This window comes from Daldinia caldariorum (genome assembly GCF_022478825.1).
Source record: "Daldinia caldariorum strain CBS 122874 unplaced genomic scaffold F4812scaffold_11, whole genome shotgun sequence".
NCBI lineage: Eukaryota > Fungi > Ascomycota > Sordariomycetes > Xylariales > Hypoxylaceae > Daldinia > Daldinia caldariorum.
In genome coordinates, this window is record NW_025953047.1 from 821,960 (window position 1) to 832,086 (window position 10,127).

The window sequence follows — 10,127 nt, forward strand, 5'->3', positions numbered from 1 at the left end:
TGATACATAATCTATATTCGAATCTATTTACAGGGGGTTGCGTTTTAGCCAGGGGTTATGTTCGGCAAGATCCAGAAATCTTTCCGCATGGCGTCAATGACTCCTCCGTACTCTGCCCCCAGATTATCCCCGTTTGTCATAGATTGCTCGGAGCATCATCCTCCATCTTGGGGGTGATCTACCAACCCACCGCGGGCGCTTGCTGTGTCTGGCATGCCAGTGTTAAATCTCCCGACCCGTCGGGGTTGCATCTTATTAACATGGGGCAAAATTAATTGCGAATGTGTATACATAAAGCCGTGACTACATCCTTCGACCGTTTACAAAGAATGATGGCTACCTCAGTTGACGTTGTCCGGCCAGACTGACACGATGCTATCCTCAGCCCTCTTCACCGGCTTCCTGCTCGCCTCATCGGCGTCTGCCCGTCCAGCCAAACGCGGCACGGGGGAGATCAAGTGTCCCGTGATACTCAACGGATTCGTGCCGGCAGACTCGACGCCGACGGACTTCGACTCGTACGCGACGAGCCCCTTTAACCCCGACTACATCCGCGGCACCGAAAAGTTTTCCCAAATCCTACAGTTCCCCGAAGTCGAGGGCTCGCGCTTCGACAACGCGAGCACGAGGGCGGTCGAGGTCACCATCAACGACAAGTCCATCTTCCAGCAGCAGAAAGGCTTCCGCCGCGCCGGCCTCCAGATCCAGGGGGACACGAACGAGAATGGCCCCGGCACTACCGGTGTGAGGACCCTTCACTTTAGCGTGAAGCAGGATCCTGGGCGGACTTTGAACTTGACGCACGAGTACCTGGTATGAAACCAATTTCCGGGAAGAGAGAAGCAGTCCGAGAGGATGAGTACACGGCAAGGAGGGAAAAGGAGAGTAACTTAGCTAACGGAGACATGCAAATCATAGAACGTCTGGCACGAGAGCGCGGATTATAGCGCCAATCAGTTCAACTTCCAGACCGGTACTATCATCGGCAAATCCGGCAGTGACAAGAACAACTTCAAGGTTCTCAACCGCCAGAACACCCAAGTGTGGTCGACGCCCGTCGATGCCACCGCCTGGCAAAACTTTGCCATTACTCTAGACTTCGAAAAAAAGTAAGCTCACTCATTCGCCCCCTTTCTACGAACCAGCGCTTTTATAAAAGCCACCTGGTGGTTTGTTTCTTTTCGACAAGACTGGTTGGTACATAGCATGCGTGTGCTAACTCGGCTCTTTCTCAGCACCCTCCAGGTATACTACTCGAAGAACGACGAGCCCCTGAAGGCCGTCACGGAGGCGGTGTATAACGACAACAGCGGCGGCGGACAGTACCAGATCGGCATCCTGAAGAAGCCCACGGGCACCTCGGACGTCGTCAACTCGGGCTACCAGGAGACGGGCATCAAGGAGGGCCAGATCTACGGCGGCATCTTCCTGGAAGACAGCGCGGATGGCTGCGTTTCGTTGTAAATTCGTATACTCTTAAAACTTCTGAAAGCAGCTTGGCTATGTTGATGGAAGAAAGCCTTTTGTATGTTCCACGTAGAACTTGTAGAAGATAAATATACCTACCTAACCTAAGTACCTAGGTAGGGTTACTCGACAAGCGCAGTTCTCAGTTTGATTAAGAAGCGTCAGCGTCATCCAACGCAGCTTTAAAAACAAAAACACAAAGACTGACACAACCACACACCCCAGTAATCATATAGCCATTAGGTTAGGTACCTTAGGTATTTATTTAAATGTGTTTCCAATTTCTCAATATACTATGTAAAATCCCGTAGAACATGACTCTTTTTCTTTTCTTTTCATGACATCGTCACCAGCAATACTCCCCGAGAGAATACACCAAATTCCGCCGACGTCCTACACAATTCTAAACCCCCACAACAACGATAATATCCATCACCGCAAAGCCGGGTTCCCTTGCTTCCGCCTCAGCACCGGACGATGAGGCTGCGCTCCCCCCGACCCCGGCAGCGGCAGCGGCACCGCCGGCTCCATCGTCTCAGGCGACTCAGTCAGGCCCTTTGCGATGACCAGCGAGTCGTCGTCGAACGACCCCTGCCGTGATTGGCTCGGCAAGCTGCCGCGGTCGTCCGACGGCGCGTCCGCGTGTGTCCCGACCGCGTCGGCGCCGAACGGATTCAACAGGCGCACCGGCGTCAGCGCCTCCTGCGCCTGCTGCCTCGCCCACTCCGTCGCGAAGAACGACTCGGCGTGATGGGCCGTCGAAGGCGGCGTCATCGTCGTCGTCTTGCTACTACCACCACCGCCATCCAGGAAGAATAGCGATTTATCGCTATCGTCGCTATCGCGCTCGCGCTCTCTCGACGCGTTAGTTGTTGTTGCAGCAGCGGCAGCAGCAGCAGCGTCGTCGAGACGACCCTTGGGAATCTCGTCGAAAGACCATTTCTTCTCCGTCTGCCGGTGTTTCCGCGCGCGTTCTTCGAGCGCCGCGAAATCTTCCGGTCGATACATATGATCGACGTTGGTCGTATCCACGTATTCCCTTTTCGCGATGATAACCGGTGGCGGTTCCTCCCCCTCGTCGTCGTCGGATAGCCCTAGCTTGCTGTTGCGCCATTGCATCGCGAACGGCTTCGCTGTGTTGGGCGGTCCCCAGGGGGCGGTGGGAGTAGGAGTAGGAGTAGGAGTAGGAGTAGGAGTAGGGGTAGGGGTAGGGGTAGGGGTAGTTGAAGGTTCGAGTGGGGATGATGGCGCCGACGGCGTTGCTGCTGCTGCCGCCGCTGCCGACGCAGGCACATATTCGCGGCTCGTCTTGACCACGCTATGCACCGTAAAACTAGATTGCACCTCGAGGCCTGCCCGCCGCAAATTCAGATGCAGGTTCTGGCTGAACCGCTGGCGCGCGCGTTCCCTAAACGTCAATCGTTCCTGCTGCGGACAGTCCGACCTCCAAGCCCCGCGGGAGGGGCTGACTTCGCGCGACAGCCTCGAGCCAGAGGCGACGGAAGGCGAGTGAGAGGAACGGCAGTGAGGCGCGGGGGAAGAGGGCCGGGTTCTCGTCGTGCGGCGGCCTCGGCTGGCCGTCGAAGATCGAGAAGAAGAAAAAGAAGAAGAAGAAGAATGGTCGGTGGATTGCGAGGTGTGTGTGCTGGTTCGATGAACGGGGACCTCCGGCAAAGATTCCGGATTCCGGTCGCCGCGATGGGCGCTCAGGTATGGGGTTCGGACTACCGACCGTTCGGTGATCTGCGAGATGCGAACGTCGCTACGCACATCTTGATTTGAATTTCGGGAGGTTAGAGCGTATGTGTTGTTGTTGCTAGTAAAGTCGCTTCGTCGGATATCACCATCCCTATTACCACTCTGCCTTATACGAGCCTCATAGAAGCCCGTTGATGGCATATTTGGTTCATTATTACCACTCTGGGCAATAGGACCATGTCTGGTTTTAGGCCTCCCCCGCTGCTCAGGAGGTGTTGATTGCGTCCGATACCTATCAGATTGAGGAAGAGTGGTATCCTTCTCCTTACTTCTACCTATCTCCGGGTTACGTCGGGGGAGTACATAGACTGGCCTCTGCGGGTACTGCATAAGAGAAATTTCGTAGGCTTCTCTAGCTTCTGCTCTACTCCGCCTTCTAGGCTCCTCCCTGAGACTGGGGGCGGCTGATGCTGGCCGAGAGATAGGGGGGTAGGTCTGGGATTGCCTAGGGTCATGATATTTATTCCTCTGGTTCGAATCGACCAGCGTGCGAGTGTTTCGCGTTAGTGCATCGTAAGCAAGAGCTCGGTGGTACGAGGGAGATTCCGGCTGCTCGTCTAGTTTGTTGATCTCGTTATCCTCACTGATAAACCCTACGGTTGTGGCGGGCCTATCAATAGCAGTACCTAAGGTAACTACTGCATTGTTGGCGAATGAGGGCATGTTATTAATATTGAGCCTTGCATTACTCGGTCCTCGGTCACGAGAGGCATCTCCATTATAACGCCTATTGCGAGTTTCCGACTGAACGGAACTCGCACGCGTTTGGTTCATGTTGGAAGCTGAGATACGTGTTCAGCTGCAACGCAGAAGCCACGAATAAGGGGGGGGACTTAGTACGATAGATATTCTTCTAGTGATCCGAATCAACCCGGTTTCGATAAGCCAAGTTGTATGAAGGCACTCTTTTCACGAGCGGGTGAGGGTTGGAAGAGGACGGACTACCTTTTATATGGGATGGACAACTGTGTTGTGGGATGGGAAGTAACTATACGAACAAGCATGGTATTTACACACGGTTTATAAGGGGGTTAACAATTGTAGAAAACTTGGAATTGGAAATAAAGATTAGATTCTTAACAACGCGATTGTTTCAAGACCTTTGGAGGAAATACTAACGAATATTGCGGTTGTTTTCTTTTGTTAGTACGAATACCTGTAATCCACCGTAGGCAGACAAGGAACGTGAGAAATCCCAGACAAAGGAATTGTGCAACTTGAGACTGATCGCCAATCCATCTCTGAGCTTTGCTATGCTGGTGAGGTTCGAGTCTGGAGAATGAGTAACTTGGGTGACTGAGGTAGTGAGGTTTAATACTAGGATACAAGGTAGATTGGCGAAACAATAATCGACAAATTAGGGGTTGGATCACTTCCTGAGGTTGACATGTTGAGTGATAACTTTTCTTTAATCGGGACAACTGAAGGTCTATATCGCAAGAGCTCAATAACCAAGCCTCTCTCATAGTAGAAAAGTGCAAATTTGGTCAAAGTCCTGTATTTGATTTCTAAGCGACGTCCACTCTGGTGGAAGATAGTTATCGTAAGCTTTCATACAGCGTGAAGGTGTATTTATTCGCTAAATGCCGTCTTTTTGATGTTGGAAATCATACTTTCCGCCACTGCTATACAACATAGCGCGATTCCTATGGCTACAGGTTTCCTTCTCCTGAGTATCTACCTGGTAGAGAAAGGGTCGACCCTTATCATAGATCCCGAGGACTAATATCTCCATAATCCACAATGTTGATGTTCTATGAAACTCCGGACCCAAATGCAGTTTCTATCCGAAGAACACACCTACTCAATTTATGAATAGTATATACATGTCGCTGCGCGCATTTGCTCGGTTGTCTTCTGATTGTCCGCCTGGTAGTTAGGTACCTAAGGCAAATTTTCTTACCCAGAAGACTATAGGCTGTAAATGCCTATAGCATCAATATCTAGAGGAGAGATGTGAGGTAGGTAGGCAGTTAGGCTACATATTGATAAGCTGGAGAGCCATCAGGCAATTCCGCTCGATCAAGATACTCGCGAGTTATTAACGCCTCTATTCGGCGCTTGATCAGCGGTACATCTGGCTTGAACCGACTTGCCAGGACCTGGATAACTTCTGTAATGAGCTGGGAATGGCCAAGTTCCTTGCGTTGCCTGATCCAATAGGTTAGCTATATTCCTCATTCAAGGCATTTGTATCGGAGCTTACTTCATTATACGGACGATAGCAGCGTCAGTGACGTACATCCTCGTCTCCTCGTTCTTTTGGTCGGTCTCCTTACGCTCTTCATCATTTTCCACCCTGTTAGCGGCGTTTACCGAAGGCACCTTAATTTTGATTGCCTTGCTAATAAACTCGCGATTGAATGTAAATTTGTCGCCGGGTTTGGCTGCTGCTTTAGTCTGCGGCTCTTTTAGTAGAATGCGGTATGCTTTTATCACGGAGAGTGATGTTAACACGTTGATCAAATCGGATTGCGGGATGTTTGTTTGCTCTTGGATACGCTCAAACGATAGCCATTCATCCTCGGCGACATCGTTAAAAAGCATGAGAACTACCATGCCGTATGTAGACACGTTGATCTCGTAACGACGGTCCTTGCTGAGTGGTCCAGAAGTCTTGCCAGGGATCCTTGGGAAAACACACTTAATATCCGCATTCCCGGCGCTTCCGACCCAAGTGAGCACCCGGCCATTTCGGTTGAGACTGTAGAATTTGAAAAAACTATCTTGGAGCGTCTGGATCTCTCGTGGGTAAATGATCTTTCCTTTAGACCCTTCTGCGAGACCTGTGCGGCCCATGATCTCCCTGGGCCAGTTATTGCCGGCAAGAACGCTGATGTTGAAATCGATATGCTTCTCATCTACATCGCCAAGGCCACGGATGTGATCGCGATAATGTTCCGTTTCCTCCTTCGAGGTACGCATATCTCTAAACATGCCCTCGAATTTCTGCGTAAAATTATTGCCCAGCTCTCGCTTCATACGCGAGATCATTTCTTGCTCGACCTCTTGACTTTCGGATTTGGAGTGTAATAATCGACGGGCTAGATGCTTTTGATAATATTGCTCAAACTTATCCTTCTCGCCAAGATATCGGAGTAGAGTTATTGCCTTGTCGAGGACGATATCGACCTCGGCTTCGGTCTTGCCCTTGATACCCCGTTTGAGATTGTCGTCGATGAAGAGGGAGACATACTCGGAGCTTCGACTAAAAGCGTTTATAAAGTCGGAAAAGCTTTTAGTTAATGTAGTTTGTATGATAAGGTCCTCTTCAAAACAGGTTTTCCAGTAGTTATCGTACTTATCCTTAAGGACCAATACATCATCAACCCACTTGATGGCGGCTGCTGTCTGCTGCGCCGCAGCATTCAAGGTCTTTGGCTTAGACTTCTCCGCGCCGTCAGCCGGCTCCTCAGCATCAGCTTGCTGCGCTATGCTGAAATCGGTGTTCTTGAGCGTCTGCTCTATTTCGGTACCAAGTTCGATAACTCGGGCAGAAAGTGCCTTGCGCAAAACGGTCTTCCTGGGGTCGACGCGGGATATTAGCTGATAGAGATTGGTAAGATCGTCAACTCTGTCATTATCAAGCATTGCTTTCACGCCACTACCCTCCATAGCGAGGAACTCATCCGTGTGCTTAACGATTAGTTCTTGTTCAACAACTTGCGTGATCTTGCCTAAAGATAACGGGGAAACGGTCGTGTGGCATCGTTCGACCTCTTCGTCGAGACGTCTCTGCGTATATTGAAGCCATGCGCTGGCATCCCCTTCGCGGAGAAGTTTCTCGCACTCGGCCTGGTAGAAGGCCTGGCTGCTGCTGAGATAGATAGGCTCAAAGACGGTCAGATAAAGCTGCTCGTTGTCGTTTTCTTCGTCAGTTTCAAAGAGAGACTCGAACATGGAAATACAGCTGTGAAGCAATGCCTTATTAATGACGTCGCCGTCTCTTTCCATGTTGATATGGTCAATAATGGTGGCATTCAATATATCAAATATGGTATAGGCGGCCCCATCCTGCTTGATGGTCGATCGGAGGATGTGATCCCGGAACAAGCCAATGGTAGTGGTGTAAATTAAGGGTCGGCTATGATCCTGAACATAACCGCGCTCAAGGTACATAAGGACATCGGCGATCATATTCATCGAAAAGTTGTGGTTCTCCCACGAAGTCTTAATCCCCTTCAAGAACTTCTCGCCCTTAGCACGGCGTTCCACCACGCTCGATCCGGTGACTTCTTCAAGCGTGACACTGATGAGGTTGCTGGTGATAAGACTCCGAATAGGAGGTATCACTTCATCCGCAAACCATTGTTCTTCAAACTCTTTAACCCTATCATAGAGCTTATGGCCTGCCTTCTTGAGGACGATCTTGTAAGAATATCGATAAAGCTGCTCGAAGGAAAGGTTACCGGCGTTACGAAGATGTATGTCGCGCAGGGCCTGACGGAGTTTCTCCCAACACTGTTCGAATTCGTCGGGGCTAGTTGCCGGGTTCGCAGGCTATGAAAAGTTTATCAGCGAATGGCTCGACTATGGGAAAATATGAAGGCAGAAGGCAGAAGGCAGAAGGTAGAGGTTGAAAACGAAGAGCAGGGCGACCAAATGTAGGTAAGGAAGATATGCCGGGGAGACTTTGCGCAATACTGAAGAGACAGTACGGACCGGCGGAGTGGTTTCGCGGATAGTTCAGAAACCACAAAAGCTCATCCAGAGGACTAGAGACATGCACGATACTCTCAGAACTGTATCGAGAAGAAGACTCAGGTTCGAGGAGATACAGGTTCGGGAGATGCGACTTACCCTCCGGGGAGGCCGAATACGACCACCTCGCATCATGGAACCTCCACGACCACTAATCATTTTTCATAGTCTTTTATTTGCGAGGGTGTGAGGGTGATTATGGCGATAGTAACGGGATAGATTGAGAGATCAAAGTCTAGAGACTTATAAGTATAAAAGCTCTGATTGATTTATTTGCTGGCCTTCTGCGCCTAGCGTGCGGAATATTGTTGGGATATAGTATAAATAAGGCTGTGGATATTTTATAAGACTGAGTTTTTTTTTCTCCTCTTGCCGTTTCTTGGAAGAAAGAAATAAAAAGAAACACCAATAAACTAATAAAGTATTAAGTTATCTGTAGTTAGGTACAAGGCAAAACGGCCTAAAAGAAGTCATAGTCAAATCATAAAAGATGCCTTAGGTAAAGTAGGTAAATATCGTGGATGAATAGGAAGTTGCCACCCAGGTCTTGAAGTGATTGATTGATGGTGGTTATTACCGTCTATAACGGCCAACAAGTGGTTGTTTCAAAGTTGGGATGACATTTCCGCGTCTCGTCAAGAGGAAAGCTCCTTCTGGTTACTATAGGGAAATGTGAAATGTGAAATAGGAAATATGTTCTCGAACGCCTCGGTTCCCGCACGCGCTAGGTACCGAATCCGACGCGGGACAACCTGCAACTTTAAACCGTAATGATGAATAAGGTTTACCAGGCCTGACCCCTCATTGGTCGGCTAGGATTATCTCAAGTCACCGCCTAAGTACGACCTTAGGTATCGATAGCTTGCTTTTTAGCGTCCTATCAGCTTATCAGAAAAACTTAAAAGTCCAGGTACCTAATTATTACGTAGCTGGCGCCCCTACGTAATTAATTCGTTCTCTCATATTAATCAGTACTCCGAGAAGCAATTGACAATTGACAAAATTCTAACAATATTTCCCATACATTTTCATACCTCCTTCACTGTGATATGGCATCAACTTCAACCTCTCGTCTACTATTTAGTAGACTTACAAGGTCTTCAAGGCCGATTTCCCCCTACGTCCGCCCATTCTTATCCCACAGTTTCCAACCAGCAACCTGCCGATTCGCCCACGCCATACCAAGACCAAGACCCGCCGCCTCGTCCTCGTCCTCGTCCTCGTCGCCCGAACAAAACAAGCCCCGAAAGCTCCTCGAGCCTCACTACGAACTCACCTTTACCTGCGTCCCCTGCGGCGACCGCTCCTCGCACACGATCTCGAAGCAGGGCTACCACAATGGGTCGGTGCTCATCACCTGCCCGTCCTGCCGCAACCGGCACGTCATAAGCGACCACCTGAACATCTTCGGCAACCGCAAGGTGACGATCGAGGACATCATGCGGGAGAAGGGGCAGCTGGTGAAGCGCGGCACGCTCGGGGAGGACGGCGACGTCGAGTTCTGGGAGGACGGGTCCGTGACCAGGCGGGGTGACGGCGCAGCTGCTAGTGGTAGTGGTACCTCCTCGGATCCGGACGCGGCGCAAGACGGAGAAGAAGCTTCGCTCTCGAGGGAGGCGAGGGATCCTTCTTCCCAATCTACGAATCCAACGCCAGCTGCCCCAGCGCCGTTGGAGAATTCGGACGCGCGCCCGTCGGTGGATAGCACTCAACACACGGATCAAGTACTGTCAACACGGCGCCAATAACCGGCGACAACAACAAAAGGACCGCGCCTTCTTAAATAGGCGAATAAAAACGCATTGCATTGCATCGAATCGCATCATGCCGCTAATGCGCGAGCATAGCGCGACCTCCTCACGAAAATTTACACGTCTTACCATATGAGGTATCACAAGTAGGTAATTACATTAGAATATATAAACCGCAAGGGGGTGTAAGGGGAGCGCGTATAAAAGCCAGTATGCTCGGGGAAAGGTTTACCGCATACCATAAAAACGAGCTTCGACGGGCTTATCACCGATCTAGAGCACAGGATGAGTTGCCTACAAGCTTGTATATACACGATAGTCATCCGCTGTATCAGATATTGTACCTACTACATTATATACGTCAATACCCATATTCAACAGACTTTAAAATAGGTACCTTCGTAGAGGACGAGATATAGATAAATTATGATAAAATACCTATCAGCATTC

General features: G+C 50.0%; 4 protein-coding genes across 4 annotated transcripts; 2 read left to right on the top strand and 2 right to left on the bottom strand.

Moving 5' to 3' along the window:
• The first annotated feature begins 308 nt into the window (after nt 1-308).
• Nucleotides 309-1,756, top strand: F4812DRAFT_433086 (uncharacterized protein). The gene is made up of 3 exons (XM_047934595.1): nt 309-813; nt 919-1,109; nt 1,236-1,756. The coding sequence occupies exons 1-3, from the start codon at nt 373-375 to the stop codon at nt 1,462-1,464; spliced, it is 861 nt and encodes a 286-aa protein (XP_047789179.1). The 5' UTR covers nt 309-372; the 3' UTR covers nt 1,465-1,756.
• Nucleotides 1,757-1,816: 60 nt separating this feature from the next.
• On the bottom strand, nt 1,817-4,005 carry F4812DRAFT_465511 (uncharacterized protein). The gene has a single exon (XM_047938443.1). It carries the CDS (start codon nt 3,997-3,999, stop codon nt 1,900-1,902), a length of 2,100 nt encoding a protein of 699 aa, XP_047789180.1. The 5' UTR covers nt 4,000-4,005; the 3' UTR covers nt 1,817-1,899.
• A 939-nt stretch (nt 4,006-4,944) lies between these two features.
• Nucleotides 4,945-7,922, bottom strand: F4812DRAFT_69187 (Cullin-domain-containing protein). Its single transcript, XM_047939319.1, has 2 exons — nt 5,432-7,922; nt 4,945-5,376 (listed from the first exon to the last, which is right to left on the bottom strand). The coding sequence occupies exons 1-2, from the start codon at nt 7,366-7,368 to the stop codon at nt 5,199-5,201; spliced, it is 2,115 nt and encodes a 704-aa protein (XP_047789181.1). The 5' UTR covers nt 7,369-7,922; the 3' UTR covers nt 4,945-5,198.
• A 907-nt stretch (nt 7,923-8,829) lies between these two features.
• F4812DRAFT_433090 (DNL zinc finger-domain-containing protein) lies at nt 8,830-10,116 on the top strand. Its single transcript, XM_047934596.1, has one exon. It carries the CDS (start codon nt 8,976-8,978, stop codon nt 9,672-9,674), a length of 699 nt encoding a protein of 232 aa, XP_047789182.1. The 5' UTR covers nt 8,830-8,975; the 3' UTR covers nt 9,675-10,116.
• The last annotated feature ends 11 nt before the right edge of the window (nt 10,117-10,127 follow it).

Coding starts and splice junctions, on each gene's coding strand:
- F4812DRAFT_433086 (XM_047934595.1), top strand. CDS start 373: ATGCTATCCTCAGCCCTCTTCACCGGCTTCCTGCTCGCCTCATCGGCG. Junction 814..918: donor ACTTGACGCACGAGTACCTG/GTATGAAACCAA, acceptor TGCAAATCATAG/AACGTCTGGCACGAGAGCGC. Junction 1,110..1,235: donor ACTCTAGACTTCGAAAAAAA/GTAAGCTCACTC, acceptor GCTCTTTCTCAG/CACCCTCCAGGTATACTACT.
- F4812DRAFT_465511 (XM_047938443.1), bottom strand. CDS start 3,999: ATGAACCAAACGCGTGCGAGTTCCGTTCAGTCGGAAACTCGCAATAGG.
- F4812DRAFT_69187 (XM_047939319.1), bottom strand. CDS start 7,368: ATGAATATGATCGCCGATGTCCTTATGTACCTTGAGCGCGGTTATGTT. Junction 5,377..5,431: donor GCTATCGTCCGTATAATGAA/GTAAGCTCCGAT, acceptor CTATTGGATCAG/GCAACGCAAGGAACTTGGCC.
- F4812DRAFT_433090 (XM_047934596.1), top strand. CDS start 8,976: ATGGCATCAACTTCAACCTCTCGTCTACTATTTAGTAGACTTACAAGG.